The sequence below is a fragment of the Ammospiza caudacuta genome, chromosome 10 (assembly GCF_027887145.1).
Source record: "Ammospiza caudacuta isolate bAmmCau1 chromosome 10, bAmmCau1.pri, whole genome shotgun sequence".
Taxonomy (NCBI): Eukaryota; Metazoa; Chordata; class Aves; order Passeriformes; family Passerellidae; genus Ammospiza; species Ammospiza caudacuta.
The window spans coordinates 19,943,640-19,968,560 of record NC_080602.1 but is presented as its reverse complement, the minus strand read 5'-3'; the positions used below and the strand labels follow the sequence as shown (position 1 = coordinate 19,968,560).

The 24,921-nt window shown below is 43.2% G+C and overlaps 1 protein-coding gene across 4 annotated transcripts in view; it reads left to right on the top strand.

Annotated features, from left to right (window-relative positions):
• Positions 1-24,284, top strand: part of ARNT2 (aryl hydrocarbon receptor nuclear translocator 2) — a 95,080-nt gene extending 70,796 nt beyond the window's left edge. For all 4 annotated transcript variants that reach the window (XM_058811181.1, XM_058811179.1, XM_058811182.1 and 1 more), the window contains 8 exons: positions 1,038-1,189; positions 6,954-7,026; positions 7,184-7,307; positions 10,804-10,903; positions 13,450-13,588; positions 16,033-16,198; positions 18,692-18,828; positions 21,138-24,284. In XM_058811181.1, the coding sequence (XP_058667164.1) occupies positions 1,038-1,189; positions 6,954-7,026; positions 7,184-7,307; positions 10,804-10,903; positions 13,450-13,588; positions 16,033-16,198; positions 18,692-18,828; positions 21,138-21,236 (990 nt within the window). In that variant the 3' untranslated portion in view covers positions 21,237-24,284. The remainder of the gene's footprint in view (positions 1-1,037; positions 1,190-6,953; positions 7,027-7,183; positions 7,308-10,803; positions 10,904-13,449; positions 13,589-16,032; positions 16,199-18,691; positions 18,829-21,137) is intronic.
• The last annotated feature ends 637 nt before the right edge of the window (positions 24,285-24,921 follow it).

Genomic DNA, 24,921 nt, shown 5'->3' with positions numbered 1-24,921 from the left:
ATTTATTTGCCGTAGACCTTCCCTTTCCTTCCTTGAGGCAACCCTGAGGTAGCCTGGTGGAAAAGCTGTAAAATATAAACAGAGATAGGCCAGGTAAGTGCCAGCTGAATGACTTGAAACCATGGAAGTTTTCTTCTGGCTTAACCCCAGATTGTTGGATAACACATGAAATGCAGTTGCAGGGCCAGTGTGAGAAGATTGGTTTGAATGTCCTTTAGTTGGCTGCTTCTTAATCCTCACCTGGTGCGCAACTGTTGACTTGAGCAAAACTTCAGTTACCAAACTTAGATATTTGAATTTTTAGTTACAAACGCATAACCTGTGCAGGCAAGGAGTTTATACTGTTAAAATGGGCAGTGGCTTATCAGTGTTCTCTCCATTCAAACACTGGCTCACTCTTTTAAGCCAGAAGCAAGTGATTCTTGTTAGCAATTTGCCATCCTAGAGAATCTTTTAATATGTTTGGGGTAGGGGGGAACCAATGCCCGGTTGTTTCTAGAAAAACAAAAAATAAACACCACTGTATTTAAGCATTGTCCTAAATTTTGCTGCTGATTTTTCACATATATTAATTGTATAGCTGGGTATCCAAGCAGTAAAGCAGTCAACCTCAAAATGGCTTTTCTTGTAGGCTTTTGTTTAGCTGCAGTGATTGGCTTATGGTTTACAGATAAACATTTAAAAGATCCTCAGCTTGGTTTCTGTCAATCTCTCGATAAGTGTTGCACATAAAAGATTTTTAAAGTTTCTGTGTTGGGATAACAGCACAACCTGATGATTGTCCTGAGTCTGTATCCTTTTTCTAAGCAGGCTGGAAATTGGCATTTTATGTGACAAAGCATGAGGATTTCATCCTGAAGGAGATAGCTGTAAACATGGATAGGATTTTGCATATTCTCTCCAAATTAAAAATTCCTCTGCTGTCCCCATAGCTTTCTGGAATTCAAGTTTAAAATGCACCAGTTGCTGCTGTTGACTGTTCATTTGCACAGCAGATAGCAATCTCCTGTTACTAACCTTTCCAAATGGCTTTGCAGGTGGTGAAGCTGAAGGGTCAGGTCCTGTCTGTGATGTATCGGTTCCGCACCAAGAACCGGGAGTGGATGCTGATCAGAACCAGCAGCTTCACGTTTCAGAACCCTTACTCTGACGAGATTGAATACATCATCTGCACCAACACTAATGTCAAGTATGTGCCTTTCTGGGTGCTCCCCTCCGTGGGTTTGAAGGAACTGTAACCATTCTTTTTCCCTGTAAAGCACATCCCAGTTTTTTAACGGATACTTTTTGTTTCTCTCTACCAGCGCAGGCTGTAACAGGGTTTTGCTGCATCAGGAGATCTCCCAGTGTAGCTATTTCTCTGTGTCATTATCCTGTGGTGCTTCCAGGGCCTGGCTGCACTGGGGGGAAATGTCACTTATCTGTTATGTCATTAGACAAGGCCATTGATCTCAGTCCAGGCTGCCTTGAACTAATGCAGAGCTTCCAGCAGCACAACAGCTGTCCTGGTACTGGAGGAAGGTTAGCCTGACTCCTGAGCCAAGAGAAAATTCCATGTCCATGTTCATGCCATTCTGTAGTCTGGGCTCTTCTGCTTCAGCTGTGTCTATTTTATGACCTAATGAACCTGGCAGAATTATTTCCTAGTAGGTTTGATTGGGAAGGGTTCCTGATAGTTTAGCTTTGATAGAATATCCCCAAGTATGGGGGTGATCCAACTCCTTATCTTAAGAGGAAAATGAAATCATCCTGCCTTGGAATTAACATTTTCAAAAATCTTTCATTTCATTTCCTCTTGGGAGGAAGTCACACTCAGAGTATGGTGGAGGTTGATCTCTGTGGACTGAGCAGAGATGCTTTTGGAGCCTGCTGAGTTCTCAGCCAGTAACTGCAGAACCTAATCTGGCCTTGATTGCTTTATACTGTGAGGTTTTTTTTTAATAAATGTTTCTTCTTTCCAATATAAACTTGATCTATTCTTAAAACTAAATCTGCTTCTGGTCTGACCAGAGATTTTCTTTTTGCCAAGTCTTTAGCTGGGAGGAAATTACTGAGTTTGAGATCTCACCCTTAGACCATATATCAGAAATGCTGCACGAGCAGTCTGCTGCTGGAGGTGCCTGCTGAGAGCTCCACTGCAGAACCAAACCCCTGGGGCTTTGGCACTGGAGTTTGCAAGTGCCTCTGAGCATTCCTTGTCTTGCTTCTTTGGCCTTGGCTCATACCTGGACTGGAAGAGCTGTGCATTCGCTTCTATGAAACCCAGCATCACAATTGTTTTCCTCTTTTTGTTTTTCTGCATACCCAAAAAGTTGGGTTTAAACTGAATAGTTAAGCTCATTGAAAACAGGCAAATGTGTCTTGAGATCAGACAGCTTGTCTGCACTGTGCATCAAAATAGCTATTTCCACATTTCTGCTGTCCCATAATACTTTTTCAAATAATTTGTATATGCAAAAACAGGCCTGCAAAGTAAAAAACATCATCTGAGGTTTGTCCCAGGCTGGCTTAATTGTGCTTTGTTCCCAGGAGGCCACGGATGAAAAAGTGGGGCTGGAGGCTTATGTTGTGTTGACTCTGGGAATGCTTTTTGTGAGCCTGCCCTGTACAGTTGAGCTTGGCACCACAGCCCTCCCTGTGATGAATAGCACTGTGCCAGCTCCTGGCTCTGCTTCCATCTCTCTTGCTAGCTTTGAATAACAACCCAGAAATGCTGACCTAATATGGAAGCTGCCTGCTGCTACTTTGACAGAGGATGTTCCCTCTTTCCTGTCATGTTGAAAATGTTCTGAAATGGGCAAGATACAGCCCATTATACTCCTGCTTTTGAATAGTAGAAAGAATGCATTATTAGACTGGTTTTGGTTTTCCCCTTATTCCCTCCCAGCTCTCAGATTTCCAAAGAGGACTTACTGTAAAGTACAGCAGTTCCTGCCTGTTTCTGGCTATTTTTTCCCCCCTACATTTGGGGTCATGTTTTGATTTCTGATTTCCTAGCTGCCCTGAAGAGTTGTACGTCATGGTGTAGCTGTGATTTCCAGCTGCTCATTAAGCTGCTGCTGGGACTGGTGGTCCCTGCTGTGTGTGGCCATCCTTACATGGACCTGGAAGGTGCTCTGTGTCCTGGAAGGTGCTTCCCATGGAGACCAGGCAGGCATGCCTTGCTCTGCCCAGCTGAGGCCGCAGAGACAGATCTGATATGCCTATCACTGTGGTAACCTAGGCAGCCCCATAAAGAACAGGCTTGAAGTGGTTAAAAATTCAGCATGAAATCATAAGGACAATGTAGCCAAAAAAAGGGGGTTTAAGTCAGTTTTTAACTGATCTGTGTGTTGTTAATGGAATAGCTTAAGCTGGTCAGTGAACAGCATTTTCCCAAAAGACTGTAGAGGGCAGTGATGATTCCAGTTGTGCAGGGATTCATTGATTTTTAGTGGTATTTGTTGGCTTAGTTTGGTTGTTCTGTTTCTTTTTTCTTTCTTTCTTTCTTTTTTTTTCCCTTTTTTAAAATAAAGATACTCCTTTGGCGCTTCACACAGTGAAATGTCCGAACTTGCTTTTTGTACAGAAGGATAAGGAAATAATTAGGTTCAAATGGTCACTTAGTTCTTTGCAAAAAAAAAAAAAAAAAGAAAAGAAAACTTCTCTCAGTTTCACTTGGGTGTAGTCATCCAAGAGAAACTTCCTGGAGAAATGAAGCATTTAACGTTTCACATTTGTGCTGTGCTGGGCTGTGAAGAAGAGTCCCCTGTTTGACCACGTCTTCCTGTGTAGTTGGGACTGTTTGATTTCCAAAGAGAAAAAATAATTGTTATCAGTATTTATTTATTATACAGACAGAGCAGTGTTTGAATCAAATAATGTTGTGGTGACAGGTTATATAAAGGTCTTATATGTATATATATGTATATATATATATATATATAGATAGATAGATATAGATATAGATATGTATATACATCAAAATAAAGAAGAGATGTATTTTTGTGGGCTGTGTGGAATATCTGATGTTTCATTTTTGGAAGCCACAAGTCCTGTGCTGCACTGTGTGAGTTTATGAGTCCTGTGGTTGCCGTGAGTCTCGGGATTTGTTGTGTTGGAGTGAGCTGGCCCAGGTCACTGCTGGATGAATCAGCCTGTGGGAGAGATGCTTTCTGCTCTGGCTTCTCCTGGGCCAAAACACTAAGGAGATCAGCAATGCTGATAAAATTGCAGTTGGTGGTGGTGGTAAAGACTTTCTCGTGCTCTGGTGTCATCTGTGGTCTGTCTGACACTGCTGTTAGAGCCTTTCCAGGGCTGAGTTGAAGCTCTAGGCTAGAAGAGGGACATACTGGGAGTTTCTGAAAGAAGATTTTACAACCACAGCCCCAAGGCTTTTACTACTCTGCTTTTGTCCAAACCAGATGCAGGAAACACATGTGCCTGTATTACATAAAAATAGCTTGGTAAAGATGCAGGATTGTTGTTTCACTCCCACCAAAGAGCCTGTTAATTTTAAAGTTCAAATCATTTTTATTTCCTCTGATGCCTGGAAAGGGAACCAGTGACTTCAGTTTTCATAGAGAGACCTTAACATCCTCTCGAATGTCAGGAGATCTTCCACGCTGTCTTCCTTTTTCCTCCATGTGTATTTACTAAAGTAGATTTGAAGTAACTGTCAAAGCCTTCAGATTTGCTGAACCATTCTTATCCAAGCCAAGGGTTTTCCCAGTTTCATACTGAACCTGTGGGTCAGTACAGACAGAATCCACTGCTGACCCAATTAGTGCCTCACTTGCTGTCTTGGGTAAACTGTAGAGCCAAGAAATTCTTCATTTACTGCTTGGACCCCTGAAACTGAAAGTGAAACCAAGGACAAATTTTGGGTTCACAGTTAAAGGGCAACTTTGAGTTTTGCCCAAAGTGATGATAATCCCTTGTTGTGTTTCATTTTTACAGTCCAGCAGTTGGGTGGCTGAAGGGACCATCCAACCTGTGTTGGCTGTCAGAAGGGCTGGTAGGATGGCAGGGTCTGAAGCAGCCCCTGAAGCAGCACTGAGCTCTCCCTGGTTGATTGCTCCATGAATTGCTGCACATTTTCTTAAAGCTTCAAGCACCATTTAAACTATTTATGCAGTAGCAGCCAACAACAACAGAAGATGCTACCCTGGCTTTGCATTTCAGTCTTAATTAAGTGCAGTGTAGCTTGCACAGGGTTTGGTAAAGATACACCCAACTATTTGGTTTTTATAGGAAATGGATTTTGGGTGGTTGTTCCGAAAGTTCAGTGCTGTTAGCACAGTGTGGTGTTTATATTGTAGTGCAGCTTAATGAGTATTAGAGATGAAAGATAGAGAGGGGAGAAGGAGCGCTAAGTTAGAGAAGTGCCTACAAAACAAATAACGAGTGAGTGTGTGCTGTTTGGTTTGGCTCATTTGTATGTATATGGCTGAATCAAGAAAACATTCTTTATAAGGAACAGAGGAGAGCCTAATGTGCTGTTTATTGACACATGCACCAAGTTGGTGGTAATAAAAACAAATGAAAGAGTGTAATTAGCTTTCACGTTAACGACGGGGTTTAATGGGTGTTTATTGTCCACGGGGTGGGTTTTAGAAACTTCCCCATGGATTCCCCACGATTCAATTGCCTCCTGTAGTTCTGTTGGAAAAGTTTGCATTTTCTGCTTGTGAACAAAGAATGCCTTTGCATTCCAGAGGTAATTTTTAGGAATTTTCTGTTTGCTAAAATAATAGGGAAAATCCTCTAATGGTTTGGGGGACTGCCTTTTTTTGCATGTTACTGCTAGGACAATCATTCCCTGTATTATGTGTTCTCACACTGTAAGGCTTGCAGAAGGCTTCTGGCCACTTACTCTGACCTGCTGTTTGTTGCAGGACTCAGATTTTTGCCATGGAGCATAAAAACTGACCAAAGTGTCTCCTGGAAAAGCTTCAAGGGATAGTAAAATGTGTTACTTACTTCAGTGGCTTGTTTGAGTGATTCCTCAAGTTTCCACGAGTTTGTGTCTAATTTGTCATTTGACTTTGCAAGTTTGTCTCTCAGTCCCTTGGCATTTGAATCTATTTCAAAATTTAAAAGAAGATTTGGATGAAAATCTAAAATTTTAACCTGTGGCTAAAAATACATTGTAATTTTCTAGAATTTCAATTCCATGATCTTGCTGTTTTGCCAAATCTCATCTATTCCTGCCTGCCCAAGCATCATCTCTCTGGGGAAAGGCACGCATGGTGTGTAATTCCTTTTTGGGTTTTGGTAGTTTTTTCCTTCAGAAGGAAGCCAGAAACATACACAAACTGTGAGCACTGTCAAGGATCATTTACAAGTGTCACATCCGAGTATTTTGTGAGTTTAAGTCCAATCCTGTTGTAATCTCTGAGCTCTAGCATAATTTTGGGTTTTGTATCTTTGCTAACTGAGCCAAGAGCCTCACAAAGATGTGTTCAACCTGTGCATCTCCAGGCCAGAAGTTTTCTTGTTTGTTGTGACCAAGCAACAGAAAGCAACTGTTAATCAGAGGTGCAGAACATCTGGATAACTTCCCAGCTGCTGAGGTGTTCTGTCATTAAGCATCTTCCTGGAGAGCAAGCTTAATGTTTCCTTCAGTAGAATCAGAGAGGGGGTCTGCTGTGTTCATCATTAACATGAGGAAGACAAGGAATTAAGAATAGTGAATTTTTAAATCCTTTAGAAGGAGATTGTGTTCCATCCTCCATTACTCACCCACCTCCACTTCAGTGCTATCACAGCAAAACTTTTCCTGTGCCATGTTGCATTCCTGTGGTGCAGGATTTCTCAATGAGAAAGCTGTAAAAACAGATGGATCTCACAGGAAAGGATTTAGTAAATCACCTGAGACACGTTTCACTGGGAGTGTAAAATAGGAGACCATGACTATTCCTTTTTGTATCTTAATTGGTTTTTGTAAGAAAGTCATTTTGTCTCCCTTGCAGACAACTTCAGCAACAGCAAGCAGAACTCGAAGTGCATCAAAGAGATGGGCTGTCATCCTATGACTTATCTCAGGTGAAATTGCTCAGATTTTTCTTTTTGTGCCTCTGATCATTTAAGATGTAAAACAGCAGCACATTTCAGCAGAACTAAAAGTACATTGTGACTGTCCCTGAATTGCTTTTTGTCAAATACAGCAGAGGGAATCACCTTCCTCTCTGTATCTCAACAGGTGCCTGTTCCAAGTATACCAGCTAATGTTCATGAGGGTGGAAAGTCTGTGGAAAAGCCTGATGCTATCTTCTCCCAAGAGAGAGATCCTAGATTTGCTGAGATGTTTGCTGGAATAACTGCTTGTAAGTGAATGTCCCTGATGTTTAATTTATAATACTGTGTGATAAGCTTGGTTACATGGTGTAGAGCACAGCTTCAAAAGAATAAAGAGAAACTGCTGCATGGCAGAGAATTTTCTGAGCAGCATCAGTCTTTGGGGCCTTTCCTAGCAATTGTCATTAGTTGCTGTTTTCCCTAAAGATGAGGGAGTAAATTCAAAGAGGGAAGGATGGCTTTACTGTCACCAGAGCTGCCTGGTTTTGATTCTCTTTTCATTTCACAGGGACACCTTAGGCAGTGCTCCTAGATGTTAAATATAGGAGCAGAACATTTCATTTCTGTGTTTATTTTCTTTCCTAAACAGCATATGTAAATTTATTTCTCTAAATTAGGACATATTTCTCTAAAAAGGGACAAGAAAGTTACCATATAGTCTTAAGACAGGCTGCAGTTCTTTATCAAATCACCAGCTTTTCTATCAATGTTTTCAGAGTCACGCTGCCAGCAATATAATTGTTCTCTGGTTAGTTGAGGCATCTCCAACCATGCTACCTGGTTGTGAGGAGTCCTTCCTCTTTTTCCCACAACTTTTAAAATTTTCAGCAAGGTCTTTTAAGATTGCTAGGAGTCTCAGGAACAATTTGTTGTTCTATATTTCTTGGAAATTACTGTGAGGACAGAGTCCTTACTGGTTCCCTCAGCAAAGGATTTTCCAGCTGGTTGTAAGAGGTAACAGTCAAATTGTCAGTCAGACAGATGGAGCTGTCCCAAAGCAGCCCCAGCCTGTGCTGCCTGGTGCCCTAACAGACAGAAACCACTAAGACTGGCAGCTGAAGGCATCATCTGAAATATATCTGCTGGAAACCAGCCAATGCCATGGCTTCTGGAAGAGCTCATTGATTGTTTATTGTACTTAACTGTCCTCACTGAAAAAGAGGAATTTTTACATTTGTTTTAAATAAATCAATGTGCAAGTGTCATGCAGTGCAGGGAGGAAACAGCCCACAGGGTTTGACTGCAGGGGTGTTGGAAGGTGACCTCGCTGTTGGTTTCTTATGTCTGGATTGGCTTTTTCAGTTGGAGAAGACATTGTAATTGCAATATATACTTGATACTCTGTCCTCCTGTTGCTAGGACTGCTCTGCTGTTCCTGTTCATCCTTCTCTGTTTGCTTGAACAGCGGAGTCAACAGCTGGGGCCATAAAAGGGGTCCATTAGAAGGTAGCAAGACTCCAACCCTAAACACCAGAATATGTTTTTCCAAGCAAGAACATCTTGCTTTTTGGCTGCCTTACTGGCTCCTCTTCAGGCAGCTCTCAGCTGTTTGTGGGGAGGGGTTAGGGTTAAGGGTGTCACAAGCTGTGAGGTAGCTGGGAGGTTATGTTCTTGGAAATGCCATTTCTCCTTTCATTCTTATCAATTTACAGGCTGTGCTTTTTTTGGGACATTCTGCCTCTCTGAATTTCTCATGGGAGCTGTGATCAAGGTCTCCTCTGAATGATAAAGGATGGTTCCCAGTCCAAAACCAATATTGACAAGCCTGTGTGCTGCCTGCCAGACATTTGCCTTATGTTGATAGCTGATCTTGTCCTGTAAGAACATGGGCTGCCACGGGGAGAGTGCTGCTATTAAAATTTCATTAAAAACCCAAAGGTTGGGAGAGGAAGCCTGGCTTCACCAATTCATGCAAGTGTTTTGAAGCATGGGATGATGCAGTTCTTAGAGAGGGATTCGGTTAAGAGGCAGAAATGTTGGAGATACTGGTCCTGCTGGAGGAAGGGACATCATTGACCAGTGGAGTTTAGAGAGAAACAGGTAAAATTCACCAAAAAAAACAACCAAAAAAAGTCAATGCTGTAGCAAAGGTGAGAGCAGAGAATTGTGTGAAAAATCCTGGGTAGGAATACAGCTGGGAGAGATGTGGGCCAGATTCAGAGGATAAAGGGCATTCAGGGTAACTCAGGAAGGAGAATTAGCTGCTTGCTATTAGTTTAGCTGTTCCCTTTGTCTTGGCCTCATCCTGTGGCACAGACCCTGGTAGCTGCCATGGCAACTCTGCTCCACTTGAGGAATTCCAGTTCATTTGGGGCACTCTCAATTTTTCTGGTGGGTTGTTCTCGAATATCTAAAGCACCCACAGGATTTTGGCTCAGTCTCTTCCAGCCCTGAGAGTTTGGTTTCCCTGCAAAGGGTGGCCTTAGAAAATGGGGCATCTCTCTCATGCAAGAATGACATTACTGCAGAAAAAGAAAAACTCATCTGTCCTTCTTATCAGAGATATATCAATCCATTCTCAATTCTTCCTGCTATATGCGCAACCTCCTCCACATCTTGTCCCCATTTCTCCCTGTTGTTGTTTTTAAATATGAGAGCACAGTTTTGCAGCCCAGCCTTGGTTTCTGTGCTGGGCAGTAGGTAGCCAGGGAGGAATTTCTAGAGATTTCTACATGACAAAGACAAGCAATGCTAGCCTGCATCAGTGGCATCCACACTCCAAGGCTCCTGTGAGGGAATTTGAGGTGACTTTTTTCTTTTGAGAGGCAAGCTTAGGTTCTTGTTAGGAACATAATGTAAGAACAACTTAGGTAACAGGGAAGAGCTGCTGTGTGTTGGAGGCCTTTGGTGAGTCACACTCAGGAGGTCTCTAAAAGCTGGGGAAAGCCAAAAAAAATTTAAACACCTAAAAAATACTTCTGTTACTTGTGAGTTGAGTGGGCCTTTTGTCCAAGAAAGCATCTTGTGAAATGAGTGGGAATCTGAAAAGAGCAAAGGGGAAAATGAGGGGGCAGACTTGATTTCTAGGCCTGTCAAGTACCTGGCAGCGTATGGGTGCAAAACCATCAGTGAGTTGCACTTGGAGGGGAGATGGAGAAGGTGAATAAAGGGTGGTGTAGCAGACCTGTAAATTATTTTAAGGGAAGCAGTAGTGAGATTTTCCTGAGCTTTGGACTTATCCAGTACCAGAAAATTAAATTAAGGGACCAAATGGTGCTGTTCACCCAATCTTGTTTCATTCAGTTAGAGATTGATCTCCAGTTGCCACTTTAAGGGTAAACTGTAAAAGTTAATGGCATCTCTTTGTGCAATTTATTCACTACACTCATTTGTCTTCCACCCCTCTGGGGTACTTCTATCCCACTTCATGGTTCCCCATCCTATTTCATGGTTCCTCATTCTATTTCATGACTCCCCATCCTATTTCATGGTTCCCCCTAGCCACATGAGGACAGCAGATTCCACAACAGACCTGTGTTTTGCCTTGCCTCAGCTCAGGTGTGCAGGTCTTGTGACACTCAGGAGCAAAGTGTCACCTGGGATGCAGGTGGGGCTGCAGGTTGTCACCCCAACATCAGCAGGCAATGCCACCAGGCATTGAAGCTAATGTGTTCCACAGGGCTTCTTCATGAAGCTTGAAGAAGGGAAGAAAGCATACATTGCAATTGTCTTTAAATATTTTTTCTTTCATTTATCTCACCCCCTAAATTAATTATTTTTCTGTGATGTGTTTTTCTCTTGCAGCAGATAAAAAAATGATGGCCTCTGCATCCACAGCAGGGAACCAGCAGCTTTACTCCCAGGGAAGCCCATTTCAGCCAGGACACTCGGGAAAGACTTTCAGGTATTTGGTGCAGGTCTTAAATGTGTCAGTCCCTGTCTGAGAGGGGGGACTGTCCCCTGCAGTCCCCCTGTGGAAACAAAACCAGCCCAAGGTGCAAGAGCTTCCTTTACATGAATGAATTTTACTCTGTGTACACTTCACTGCTGGTGGTCTTTCACCATTTTGGCTGGGCTTACAAGCTGAGATGATTTGGGTATCTCTCTTAAAAATATTGGCTGGTAAGTAGGTGCTTTTTGCTGTGATATTGTAATTTGAAAAAAGCTAAGGAGCAGCAACAAATTTTGAAGGGAAATAACTCTGACAGGTGACAGGACAGGGTCAGAGATCTGAGGAGCATTCAACCAAGCTGGGAGGGTGCAAAGATTTGTTTTGCACTTCAGCTGTCACTGCTTCTGCTGAAGGACATTGATGTGGGTACTAAAGGGAACAGAAGGATGCTGCATCCATAGTCCCAGGTGAGGACTGGGACAGGGGCATCAATACTTTTCTAAGGCAGCTTCCAAATAAATGTAAGGTGGTGGTCTGGAATGTTCCAAGGCATTTTTGAGTTCTTCTAAGTGTGTGTCATTGCCTACCAGCTGGCAATACAGGTTCCAGTTGCTTTTGGAGAGTGTGGTAACAGCAATCATGTTGACCTTAGTGCCTTGTGATATCACCACTGTCTTACTGGAGTTCCATTCTCCTGTTCAAGCCAGCCAAGGCTGTGAAACTGAAGGAGCAGCCACTCAGAACCTGCCAGTTCCTCGAACTGGAAAACATTGGCAAACACTGATTTTATTTAAATCAATGTGCTCCTAAAGTCATAATTGCTAATAATCTCAGTGAAGAGAAGTAAGATCCCTGTTGAGTGCGTTTTGTCAAATTAAAATCAAGTATAACCTGGAGAGATATGAGAGTAAATTAAAATGTCTTTTAATTGGATATTGTGTATTACTGGGTGACTGACTTGCCATCTGGGGGTTTGGCTTGTGTTCTGTTCATTTCCTTTGCTAATTCCTGATGTTTAACTGTAGCCTTTCTCCTACTGCTATTCTGTTACACCAAGTAGTGGCTTGCATTTCTGCCAGCACTTCCACCCTCAGTGCACTGTCCTCTGTATAATCTCCAGCCTGGCACATTCAGTCACTGAGCCTGAGCAGCCTCTAGGCACTGCTCTGCAGAAATCTGCTTTCAAAGTGCAGTTCCAGATACAGCCCAAGCTCCTTAGGTGATGGGGCTTGCCAGTCCAGCTGAGAGGTGTTGGCAGTAGGGCCAGCCCTCCCCAGCAGCTGCTGTGTGCTCCAGCCAGATTTAGATGAACTTTCTGGTCTACATTTCCCTCTTTGGAGACTCTGTGATAGTACAACATAAAAATAAAACAGATTTTTTTTAGAAATTAGAAAACTCTACAAAGAATTTCTGAACATACACTTTGCTTTTAGGCAGTAAGAAATTCAGAATAACAACTCCCATATTCACATGCCTGCCACGTTCTGCTTGCACTCTGGGAGGGATTCTGTCAGCCTTTTCCAAGGATTCAGATCCCTGCTTTTCTCTCTGCTCAGCCTTGTTTACTTCTTTTCCCAATCTGCGTTCTTCTCTCTCTGTAAGATTGTGAAAATAAACAATAGGGATGGGATTGGAGAAAAGAACAAGCTGTTTCAGTGGATCCACAAAAGTGGTTTTGTGTGCTGTCTTCATTTCTATTCATTTATATATGACATGTAAAAAATGTGGTTTTATATATAAAAGTACAGTCGCAATGTGTAGTTGTGTAGATTCCATTGCTCAAGACTTCCATGAAAATAAAATGGGGAAGTGGAGCACTTGCTTCATATAATTTTTCTTATAATTAATTTCTGGTATTTCTTTGTAGTGAAATTCAGTAAGTAGGAAACAGCTAACATATAAAAAAGTTCCTTAAAAATACTTTTTTATTATTATTAGTGTTCCAGATTTACTAAATGAGTTTAACTTCCTGTCTTGATTATTGTTTTGCTTGGGTATATAACTGCCTGTTCTTCTTTAGCATCAGTTGGTGAAAAATGGAATTAAAAGCCCTTATTTTTAATATGTAGCACATAATTCTTCATTTCCTAGGCAGGAAACAAATAAGGAAGTGCCTTATAAGTATCATCTTTTGTGCCCATCTTCATTTAGAATGGCATTTAAGGAAATGCTTAAATACTGTTGACTTTCAGCCCAAATTTGTGATGAAGTACCTGCAGTACTCTCTGCAAGCCGGATTTTTAATGCATTAAATGTTAAACTGGTGTGAGGCTAAGTGTGTATGCACCATGTGTGGGACTGTATTTATTCTTAGAAGCCCTTTCCAAGAGATTACTGAAGTCTAATTCAAAATAATTTTGCCTGCTGTGTCTATTAGGACTGACATTTAGAATGCCAGTATGTTTCATAGTTTTGTGACGATTCTCACTCATTTTTCTTACCAAGACAGATTGAATAATTATCTTTAATGTATTGTCAGTATTTCTTTATCCGAGATGCAATCTGTGCATTGAGAACAGGCCCTACAAATGAGGCTCTGTGTGTGTTTGAACCCTTAGTTCATCTGTGGTGCATGTGCCTGGTGTCAACGACATCCAGTCCTCCTCCTCAACGGGGCAGAACCTGACTCAGATATCGCGGCAGCTCAACCAGGGCCAGGTGGCCTGGACGGGAAACCGCCCTCCATTTCCAGGACAGGTACTCATTCTAGTCCTTTATTTCCATGGGCATTGAAGATTTGCATCTCTGTGTTTTTTACAGAAGTGTTAGTAAACCCATTTATGGTTTCAGGGTCATTAATTTGTGGTTGGGGCGGAGGTGTGGCAGTGTGAGCCACACCTGTGTGCGTACCTGTGTTACCTGTGTGTAACTGCTCTTGGTTTGGGGTGGTGGTCACTGAGGTGGCAGGGGCTGCACTGACCCAAACCCCACGGGAAGTTCTTGTCCTGCATTTGTTTTATGCGTGCACTGGATGAAGGAAGAAGGACAGATCTTCTGCTGTAGTATTAAACCTGTGAATTTAATCTATTTGGGCCAGGACCTTGCACCCACTATTAACTAACACCTTGCAGTGTTACCCACCATTATCAGGGTGGGCAGAAGGGGCAGGTGCAAACCCAGGCATGGATTGGGAGCAGAGGCTGCTCAGCCTGGTGCCTCTCTGTTAGCACTGCCCAGTGTAGCTCACACTGCTGTGTGCTGGAGGAAACAGCACATACCTCCATCAGATGCACTGTGCTTTAGCCCAGAAATCACCTCTTGTTCTGTGTAACTGTTAAAAATGGTTCAAAACTCTATCAAAAGACAAATAATATTAGATTAATTTGATCTTAATAATGCTGCTCTTAATCCCTCTTGAGTTCTCATTGTTTGGCAGGCTGGAATGGCATGCTGGAGTGATCACTAAATGAATTTCCAATAAGTGAATTGTTTCCACATTAATCACTGATTATTCCCAGCCCCCAGAGTGTCATGGTTCTCTGTCACACCTGGTTAATGAAATCCAGTCACAACATTTCTTCAAATGATATGGATGGTGCTGAAAATGACTAAAGCAAATTACTCATCCCTCTTACTGTACAAATTCTGTCCAAGTGAACCGAGTTTGGATGTGAGTGTAAGGAAATTGGAATTAATTTTGCATCCTAAATAAAGTAAGAGGTAGCTAAGCCTTGCAAAAGTGACATGCTGAGCTCTCACTGCCATTGTGGAAACCTTCAGAAGTATACAATTTCTTAGCTTGGAACTGAACTGAAGACTTAATAGCATCTTCCACATGTTATATGCCTGTTGGGATCTCTTTTGCTCCCCCTGCTCCCCTGCATTTGCCCAAAAGTCATAGAATCATTAAGTTTGGAAAAGACCTTTATGGTCATCAAGTCCAGCCATTAACCCACTGCTCCCAATTTCACCACTAACCCACATCCCCAGGTGCTACATTTACACATCTTTTAAACCCCTCCAGGGATGGTGACTCTGTCTCTTCCTTGGGCAGCCTCTTCCTGTTCTTGACAGCCCTTTGGGTGAAGGATTTTTTCCTGCTGAGGAGTGATGGGAAGGGGCTCAGTGGGCACTTCTGCCAGCTTCCTCAGTGCCCTTGTGTGGATGCTGCCCAACCCATGGAGCTGTGTGTGTCTGAGGGGTGTAGCAGGTCACTGACCTTTCCCTCTGGGATTGTGGGGGCTTCATTCTGCTCCCTGTCCCTCTCTTCCAGGGAAGAGCAACTTCCTTTGCATGCATTGATTGCCAGTAACAGTGCTCATCATTACAGATACCCAGAGATGTAATCACCTTCAGTTTTTGTTTGTGGGCTTGGTTAGGCAGTGAGTTTTTCTTGGGACTGCTGGACTTACTTATCATGTGGAAAATGGTTTATAGTCAGATTCTGTCTGTGCCCCATGACTTTGGAGGGAACACTTCACTCCCTTTAGTCCCAGTGCACCAGTTGTACATGTCTCAAAGCAGCCTCTGCAGTGTTTAACCACTTGTGTCACATTCTGGGAGATCCAGTGACAGAACCATTATGTAGGTGAAATGACAGTAAGCTGGATTTTAGTCCTGAATTAACTTAGCTGCCCAATTAAAGCAGTGTTAGACTGTTTCTTCCCTTCTGCCAGGACTTGGTGATTCACCCTTTACAAGGCAAAGTAACCGCTGCCTGTATTTCATAGGCAGGGAGAGAAAGCAGCTCATTAGCTTTGAAACTTCTTTGGCCCTTTAGTCCCAAGCACTGGAGACTGTGGTCATCTGAGACCTGCATGTGTCCATGCAGATAACAGATTTCACTGTGACACTGCAAAATCAATACACCTGGAAAATAAAGATGAACTCTTCATACCTGTTGAGTTTGAGATTAATCCTCATAATAGCAGTAAAAGAAATCCTGGTTTTCCAAATAGCTGTGATACAGAGTACCTGTGAGCTAATCAGCAGGAGAGCTGTAGGTGTTGGTTTATAGTCTGTTGTATTCCTTCTGCAGCAGTAACCTGGCTTGGACAGAAGTGAAATACAGCTGAGACAGGGGAAACATTCCTGTTGATATCCACAGAGTTTATTTAGTCTTTGCTTTATGTTGTAAAAAGTGATTCTGCTGTGCTGTTCCCCAATAAAACTTTTTTCTTCTTTTACACTTTGTTCCTCAGCAAATTCCATCTCAGTCTGGCAAGGCTCAGTCATCTCCCTTTGGCATTGGAACAAGTCACACCTACCCAGCTGACCCATCATCCTACAGCCCCCTGTCCAGCCCAGCCACCTCTTCTCCAAGTGGGAATGCCTACTCCAGCTTAGCAAACCGAGGGGCAGGCTTTGGTGAGTTTTAAATGGTGTAACACAGAAACGCACGTAGAAATTAAACTCTTCAGCATTAACCATTAACTTCATTAATGGTTATCATCTTTTATTAATGGTTAATCATCTTCCAATATTTAATCAGTAAAAATTGTTTTTTATTGTTCTTTTGGTGGGTCAGTCAGGAAGCCCACGTTGTGAAAGGGTTTTTCTTTCTGCTGCCGAGTAGAGAGAGAGAGAACTGACATGTTCTCTCCATGCTCCATCTCCTCCACATCCAACACACTTCAGAATATTGTCATTTTATGGTAGGAGGGAACTTTTTTTTCCCCAGTAAACTTTGTCTTGAAAGATTCAAAATTTGTTTATATGACTAGTAACCATCCTCCTCAATTGTGGTCAACTGGTTCAATTTGCTTTTTTTTCATTTTTTATCTTCGTCATAGTGTTATCCCCTTGCACTGAGATTGCATGTTGTAGTTTGGCTGAAAATGGGATTTATTTTGTACCCCCAGTGCTACCAACCTAATCAGAGTAGGTGTCATGTTTTGAAATGGTTTTCTTTTCCCATTATGTGCTAATTTGGTGGCTTTCAGACCGTGACCCAGTAGGTAACCCCTTGATAAGTTTCTGCGCTCCACCAGAAGAATAATCAAGAGTAAAATATATCATGGATTCCATGAAAAATGTCTGAGGGTGATAATAATGTGCAATCCCAAAAGGCACAGGTGGCAGTGTGCTGATGTGTGTTGTGTCCTCCTGTCCCTGAGGAACGGACCTGGCACAGACCTGTGCCTAGAAAAAGGACATTGGGATGGAGCTCTTCCCACACAGCTTATTCCTCCCTCCATTTCCATTTCCACCAGGCATTGTACATTTGTTTATGAGACAGCCTTGTATTTCAGGCTTAAGCTACTTGGCAAGAACCCTTTCACTTAATGAGAAACATCTCCTGACCTACATCAGTTTGGGTGCTATTAATAACCCAGCCCTGACGGAGACGAGCGGCTTCGAGCGCCGGCTGGCAGGAGCTGCTCTGCTGAAAAGATGCATCATTTGCTTCACTCACTTAATTTCAATGTGTTGTTCTGAGGGGAAGTAAAACAAAACAAACTTGCAGCTTGCTTTTAAAGGGGAACTTAGATGAATTTTATTTTGGCACTTAAAATGTCTGCAGGGTTTTTGAGTCAGCTGAATTACTGGTTGTGGTAATGTCAGTGAGGGAAGAAGTGTAATCATCTACTTGGGATGTGATAGAAATGCATCACTGCAGCCTGTTTACTTTCCTGTAAAACCTTCCATTTATCTGTTTTGCATGGCTTAGCTGGTGGCCAAAGGGATTGGGTTAAATATGTGTGTCTGTATATTCTGAAGTCATAACTGTGAGTAGTGGCTGATTTGACATAACTGAGCCTGGCTATCAAAGTCTTGGCATAGCACAGGTGTGGAAGTTTGGCACAGGAAATCTGGCGCCCTTGGCAGAGGGTGCTGGTGATCAGGAAGAACCAGACATGCACAGCTTGATACTCTGCTGTAAGAGGGAAACAGGCAAAAATAGCTGGAGCACTTATAGAGAAGAACAAGAAAAAAGAGGAAGAACTATTTGGAGGAAAAGCATAAGCCTGGTGGCAAGCTTTCTAAAATGCTAGTTCTTAGAAGGAGATACTGTAACTAAGGAATGGAAAATGATGCAAAAATATTATAATTCAGTGGCAGTCTGTAGGAATGCAGGGTAAAATGAGTCCAGATTAAGTGTTACTGTACTCATGAAAAATGTATGTGTAATAGGTAACCAAATTAATGTGTGGCAAGATGCTTTTTTTCTGGTGGACCATTTAGAAGAAATTAATCTCCTTGAAATCATCATTTAAAGTGTATTTACAATGAAGCCTTACTATTCATGCTACTCTGTCAAATGTAAATAGCCTGAGACTTTTAGGAAAGTATCACCATATTGACAGGATAATAATTTGTTTTGAATTGCATATTAAGTAAATCACTTTGCAGATGTATCACTGGAGGACAGGACAGTCCAGCAATGCCTGTATTTAATCAGCAAGTCTGTTGTCTGTTGATCATACTGTTTCTACATCTGCTTAAAAAAATCCTGGATCTGCTTACATGCTTCTTAGATGAGTACCAAACTATGCAGCCACTGCTCCACAAGAATTCAGTGTTTTGAAGAGAAACAGCATTCAGATGGTGAAGTTTGGTTTTTAAGTTAAATGAAAAATACTCCTTATTATTGATTAAAAAATGATGGGGGATGCTTGAAAATTGTCTTGCAGTGCCTGGCTCACTGTGCATTTTGCCCTGGGCAGTTCTTGGCTGTGCAGCCATGGCCCTGAGCTTTGCTCTGGGGCTGAAACTCCCTCCAGCTTCCTCCTGGCAGGGCTGGTGCCACCCAGGGCCTTTCTCCAAGGCTCCTTTGCAAATCCAGCAGTGATGGATGCTGCCCCAGAGCAGGCAGGTGTTTTGGAGGAGCTGCTCCCTGACTTGTGCCTTTTCTTGCAGCTGAAGGCGGCCAGAGCAGCGGGCAGTTCCAGGGCAGACCGTCCGAGGTGTGGTCGCAGTGGCAGAGCCAGCACCACAACCAGCAGAGCAGCGACCAGCACTCCCACCCACAGCCCAACCAGACCGAGGTGTTCCAGGTGAGCAGTGAGGGTCCCTCTGATCACCCCTCAGTCTGAGTTAGAGCTGTGGCCCTTGAGGATCAGGTGCAGCAGGGCCTGCAGCCCTTCCCTGCTGCTCTGTGCTGCCACAGCCCTGCACTGCTCCCAGCTGTCCTTAGCTATTGGAGTGGTTTGTGTTTCTGCCACACAGCAGCATCTTTGCTGATGTAGAATGCTGCTTTCCCTTCTCTTTGCACCCTATACTTTGGGCTTCCATCTTTTGCAGTGAACCCATGAAGTATTCCCAAGTGTCTTTCTTATCCTGGTGCCTGCCTCTGACATCTCAAGTTCAATTAGATATCACTGTCATTCTCTTTGACAGTTCAAGCAGGAAAGGAGTCTGATAATGCACAGGAGATAGTGGACAATATTTTTTTAAGGTTAAACCCAGTCAGATATCAGACAGAGGGTAAACAATCATCTTCAGCTATCTAATTAACTATAATTCTGAGTCTTGACTACAGATAGCAAAGTCCTACTATAGAGTACATTGACTAATAACATATCTGTCCTTGTATAACTGGTTTTTAAATTAGATGAAGAAGACAGTTTACAAGAAAACAATGCAGATAAATGCAGGAAAGACAGTTCAAGCCCCAAGCAAGGTTTAGAAGTGGGGCACCTCCTTGTCTTTTGGAAAGTAAATCCACCTGCAAGACTGGGCTCGTGTGCAAGAACGCTGCAGAAGAGCTGTGAGAATATTCCTGTGTGGATGAACCATTGCTTTCACACAAGATCAAACAACAGCCCTTCATCTGGAATAACTGCCTGTCTGTGTGCTCTTAGCCCAGGGCCCAGGCAAGATTGGTCTGTGGCATTTCTTAGTGTTAGCAGAGGTTAATTGCTATCCAAGAGGATATTCAGGGTAATTCCAGTGGAGCTGATGGCAGCACGGTTTGATGGCCAGAAGAGACATGGGGCTCCAAGCAGTGTCTTGCTTGTTTCTTAACAAACTTCTCATGAAATTAGTGGAAAGGAAGACCATGGGATAAAAGGAGAGCTGGGCTCATCTGCAGAACTTTGGAGGTGACCATGTGTTTGGAGGACATTAGGAAAATAGCTGGATGGGATAAGAAACTTGGATGAGTTTAAAGGCCTCCAAGAAGTTGCCTGGCTTGTGCCCAAAGCCAGCCCTGGGTTAGCTGGGCTTAGGGAGAGAGGCAGACTCAAGAGGCGACCTTGCTGGATCTGGGCCTGAGGAGACTTGGCCACAGAGGCCCCAGCAGCAGAAATGCCTTCAGAGATGGAAATGGAGACAGGAGGGAGCAGCTACAGCTTCCCCTTGGCTGGGAGAGAGTGTGGGAAAACATCAAAAAGAGTCCAAGTTTTGGTCAGAAGACGAAGGCTGACCCTGGCAGCTCAGACACTGCTAGCTATGTTCAGAGTCTCTCTCACCACATTGGCAAGGATGCTATGAAGATTTTGGATGGATTTTAATCAGTTTTTATTTTGGAGGAACTTCCCAGTACGCAGCAGTTCTCAGTTCTTTCACAGAGCAGATCCCTTGAGCTTTCTTACTTGCTTTTTGGTTTTGTTTTATTGTGAGGATACTGAGCCATCCCTGGCAAGACTTGGCTTTGTGGTAAGAGTTTATTATTGTACAGACTGACAGGAAAAGCAAGTGTAAACTCTGGTTTTCCCAGCAAGGGATGTCTTCTCCCTGTGGCTGCAGTCTCCAGCTGAGAGGAAAGGTTGAGTGTTTTTTGAAGCCTCCTGCAGAGACCTCACTTGGCTCAAGACACGTGAGAGCAATTACCACGAAATCCCATTTCTCCTGAGAAGTTCCTGCCTCTGTACATTCATGAAAGCTGCTTGGGCACCTTGTTAGCTGGGGTGATGTTAGTCCTGAGTGTTCCAGAGAGCAGCGTTCACCTAGAGAGTGCTGGTGGGAAGTGAGACCTTGCCCAAACCCATCCTGACACAGCTGCAGCTCCAGTGTGTGAGATACTGCACACTCCCCATGCAGTGAAACCAGAGAGTTTGCTTCTCTCCATATGTAGCTCCCATTCCAAGAGGAGCTGTTTCAGTCTGGGAGGAAAATGTGTTTTATTTCAAAAGAGCAAAACTTCTGCCCTGCTTAAGTTCCACCTCTTGTTCAGAAACACTCCAGCAAACCATAAGTAGCACATAAACCTTAGCCCAGCCCTCTGCACGGGTCTGGTTTTCACCTTATTTATGTAAACTTGGCCTTTTCTGGTTTTACACTGGGAAGATGAACAGGAAACAGTTTGTGTCTGGATAATGTGTTGGCAAGTGAGGCCTCACTTTGATTTTTCCTTATCGTGCAGGACATGCTGCCGATGCCTGGGGATCCCACACAGGGTACTGGCAATTACAACATTGAAGATTTTGCTGACCTGGGCATGTTTCCACCATTTTCCGAGTAGCTTGCAAAGCAGAAATGGAAGTTCTTCTTCTCCAAGGCCATTTCAGTGTAATTTTGGCGCTGCTTTGTCTGTGTTGCATTTCTGTAGAAGCTACTAAACCAGAAGACACATTTCTCACATTTCAGATAGTGGTGTAGGGCTTGCTCTCTCCTCCTTGGGGTGCACCAGTGCCAACAGAGCAGCTCCAGCACTTGTTAGTGTTCATTGACAGCTCCATTTTTTTATTTTATTTTATTGTCATCTACCTCAGAGATAAAAATTTTGCTTGTTTTTAAAAAAAAAAAATCTCTGAGTCTCAAATATTTGAATGTGAATGATGCTTAATATTTCCTTTGAATGGTAATTTTTCAATAGATAACAAAGTAACAAAGACTAACAGAGAAAAGGTAAGGTCATGTCTCGTTACAGTGCCTACCGCTCAATTTCGATGCCTTGCTTTAAGCTTAAGTTTCTGGAAGCAGACACAATATTCTGTTTTCTTTGGTTCTTGTAGGTTTTAGGTCACTTTAAATGTTGAGATTAAGCAACATAATGTAGGCCTCTCTCTACCAGAAGATTCAGCTCTGCCTTTTCTAACTTAAACTTGAATGTGTGTACATTTTGGTACTTTATGTATATCTTGTGCTGTATGAAGTGATTTCCTGTACTGGTTTCTTTTGCCTTTACAAAGGGTCCGTTCTGGAGTGTACTGGAAAGGTTGATGATGTACGTGAAGGGTTTGAATATTGTGGGAGTCTCCATCACTTCACATAGGTGTTCTTGCTTTTAATTCAGGTGGTTCTCTATTCAGAACAAACATTTACATAAGCTATTAGTCTGGTTTTGCACTGAATTGAGGCCTATAACCTTGTACATTTCTCACTGGCTGCTTTAATTATTATTGTTCTTGCTTTCCCAAAAATATTGCCTCTTAAAAGATGACTGTAAACACATTGAGATTGCATTTTCTATATTAGCTGCATTTCCTTTCTGTGAAGTACTTTTTATACTGTGAAACCTCACATTTTAACCGTGGAAGGTGGTGGCCTGTTACTAGGAAATCGTTCAAGCTCATTTGCTGCAAGCAGTGAGATGGTTTTGTAGTGTATAATTTTTTTAAAGTGAGTTGGTAATAGATATTGATTGGACTATTGTCCACTGCATACACAGTGATAACTTGAATTTTTGCTTGGATTCCCAAGCAAATGCTTCTGTTAACCCTGTTCTGTTAAAAATGGGATTTTCAGCATACCAGGTTTGTTGAGGACTCTTGACTGCTCTGAATGCTGTATGCTTTTCCACAGAGGTAAGTTAATCACCTTCCTCTTGGGCGAGTCACCTGCCATATATCTTCATGGGACGTGTGGTAGGAATCTTTTTGTTCAGTATTTCATGTGCATGATGAGTTACAGAGGTTGGATTGTCAGGATTTTATCGTGATCATTTCTTCTGGAATGGGAGCACAAAGAATCACTCACAAAGCCCCAAGTTCCTGCATGCAGGTTGTTCATAACCTCTGAGGTTGGGTGCAGAGGAGGAAGGGGCAGCTTCCCTCAGCTTTTGGACATTCAGGGAAGAGCAGCCCCAGCCCCCATCCAGAAGATCTCAGTGTGTGCAGCCATTCTTAGACTTCACAGGATTGAGCTCTGCCTTCTCATAGCCCCTCTCAAACTGTGGGGTGTGTCTGAGTGGGGACAGGGTGCTCATCACCACAGTCCATATTTTGGGGTGAGGTCCTGGGGGGCAGGCAGGCCCTGCTCTGGCCAGGCAGGGTTCAGGTGAGCCTGGCCTGGGACAGGGCTGGCACTGCTGGGGCTGTCCCAGCCTTCTCCCAGATCAGCACGTCGTGTTCAGTAGCCAGGAAGAGTCCTCCTTTCTATTTCTGTCACTAAATCTGGGACCAATCTCTTACCCTATGTGCAAGTGGGGCTAGGGAGTCTTTTATTTTTAGGACAGTTTTGTATATCTCTAGATGAGGTACTGGAGAGGCCTCAGATCTCCTGGTCTGCACTTGCCTCACCAAATCACACTGAGAACAAACAAAAATCTTCCAATCTCTTCTCCCCCAGAGATCTGGAAATACCATCTTAGGTGAGCAAGCCATGTGCTTATGCACTTTGCTTTTAAATACATGGATGTTTATTCTCTTGGAGCCATCCCCCTTTCCCCTCATGCTGCTCATGGAATTGGAGAGGCAAAGGAAGTTCTGCTGTAAAGTTCACTGGTGTCTCTGAGAGGTGTCTGGGTGCTGCACCAGTAGTGAGGTGCTCATTGTCTGTGCAGGGTTTTGAAAGTGGCTGCCTGTGAGGGAGGGAGAAGTAGGTGAGCAGTTTGTGTCTCTCCACAGAAGATGCTTGACATGATAAATGTCAGTTCTTCTGAAATTTTTATAAATTTTTCCATAAAGTGAATAATGAATTCAGCTAAAAAGTGCTGTTCCTGTGTTTTATTTTACCCAGCAAACTGCTCTGAGTATATTTATAGTTTATTTTACTTCCTGAATTCAATTTAAAAATAAGGTTTTAAAAGTCATTTTCTTTCTCCTGACATCAGCAATGATAACTTCCTCAGTGTGCTGTGGGTTTTTTACTACTGAAGAAGGATTCCAGTGTACTGATTTTGGTTGTGCAGTTCAAAGTGCACTGTTAGAAGAAATTTAAGCACATCTCTCTTTTTCTTGTTGTTTTTTTGACGTCAGTACACCTGAGGGATCAGAGCATGGACTGCTCCTCACCTTGTGGGCTCCTTCCAGGTTGGGGAAGGTGATGGCTGCTCTGTCCAGGGCAGTGTGGGCAGTGCCAGCTTTGGGTTTTCCCTGTCAGCTGTTTCTGTTGTGCCATCCCAAGCCAGCTCTTTACTCTTGGCATTTCCACCCTTGCCCTGCTCCTCTGCCATTCCTGGCCCAGGTGGGAGGTGTTGGGCTGCCATTCCCAGCCACGAGGAGGGAGCAATCCTTGAGTTTGGCAGTTTGGTGCTTCTGAGGCAGAACTGCTGCAGGTGAGGCTTTGCTGCAAGAGAGGCTTTGCTCATGCTGCAGGTGAGGCTTTGCTGCAGGTGAGGCTTTACTCATGCTGCAGGTGAGGCTTTGCTCATGCTGCAGGTGAGGCTTTGCTGCAGGTGAGGCTTTGCTGCAAGAGAGGCTTTGCTCAGGCTGCAGGTGAGGCTTTGCTGCAGGTGAGGCTTTGCTCAGGCTGCAGGTGAGGCTTTGCTGCAGGTGAGGCTTTGCTCAGGCTGCAGGTGAGGCTCTGCCCTGCCCCTCTGTGTCCTGCCTGCTCCTCCCCAAGAGCCCCCAGGTGCTGTGGCTGACAGAGCTGTGTAGCCTTGGCTGTGCTGTATCTTGTGTTTCCTTACTTAGCTTACTCTGTAGCTGCAGTTACAAGGTGCATTGGGAATGCTGATGTTTTTATTACGTGCTCTCAGTGTAGCTTTGTTGGCACTTTGGCTTCCAATTTCCAGAATTTCATAGGTGATGGATTTCTCATTCCTTTTGTGGGGTTTTTTCTAAGCTGGAAATAAAGCTGTGATTTCTGATTGAACTGTTGCAAACACAATGTTTCTTGAAACTGAATTTTCTGGGTTTTAAACTCATGGAGCAGGAAACTGCAAATAGTGATGGTCTGGGTGAGTTATTTCAAGGAGCAGACATGTAGACTGAGACAGTTTTAGATACTAAAATATTTATATTCATTTATTCAGAACAATCCAA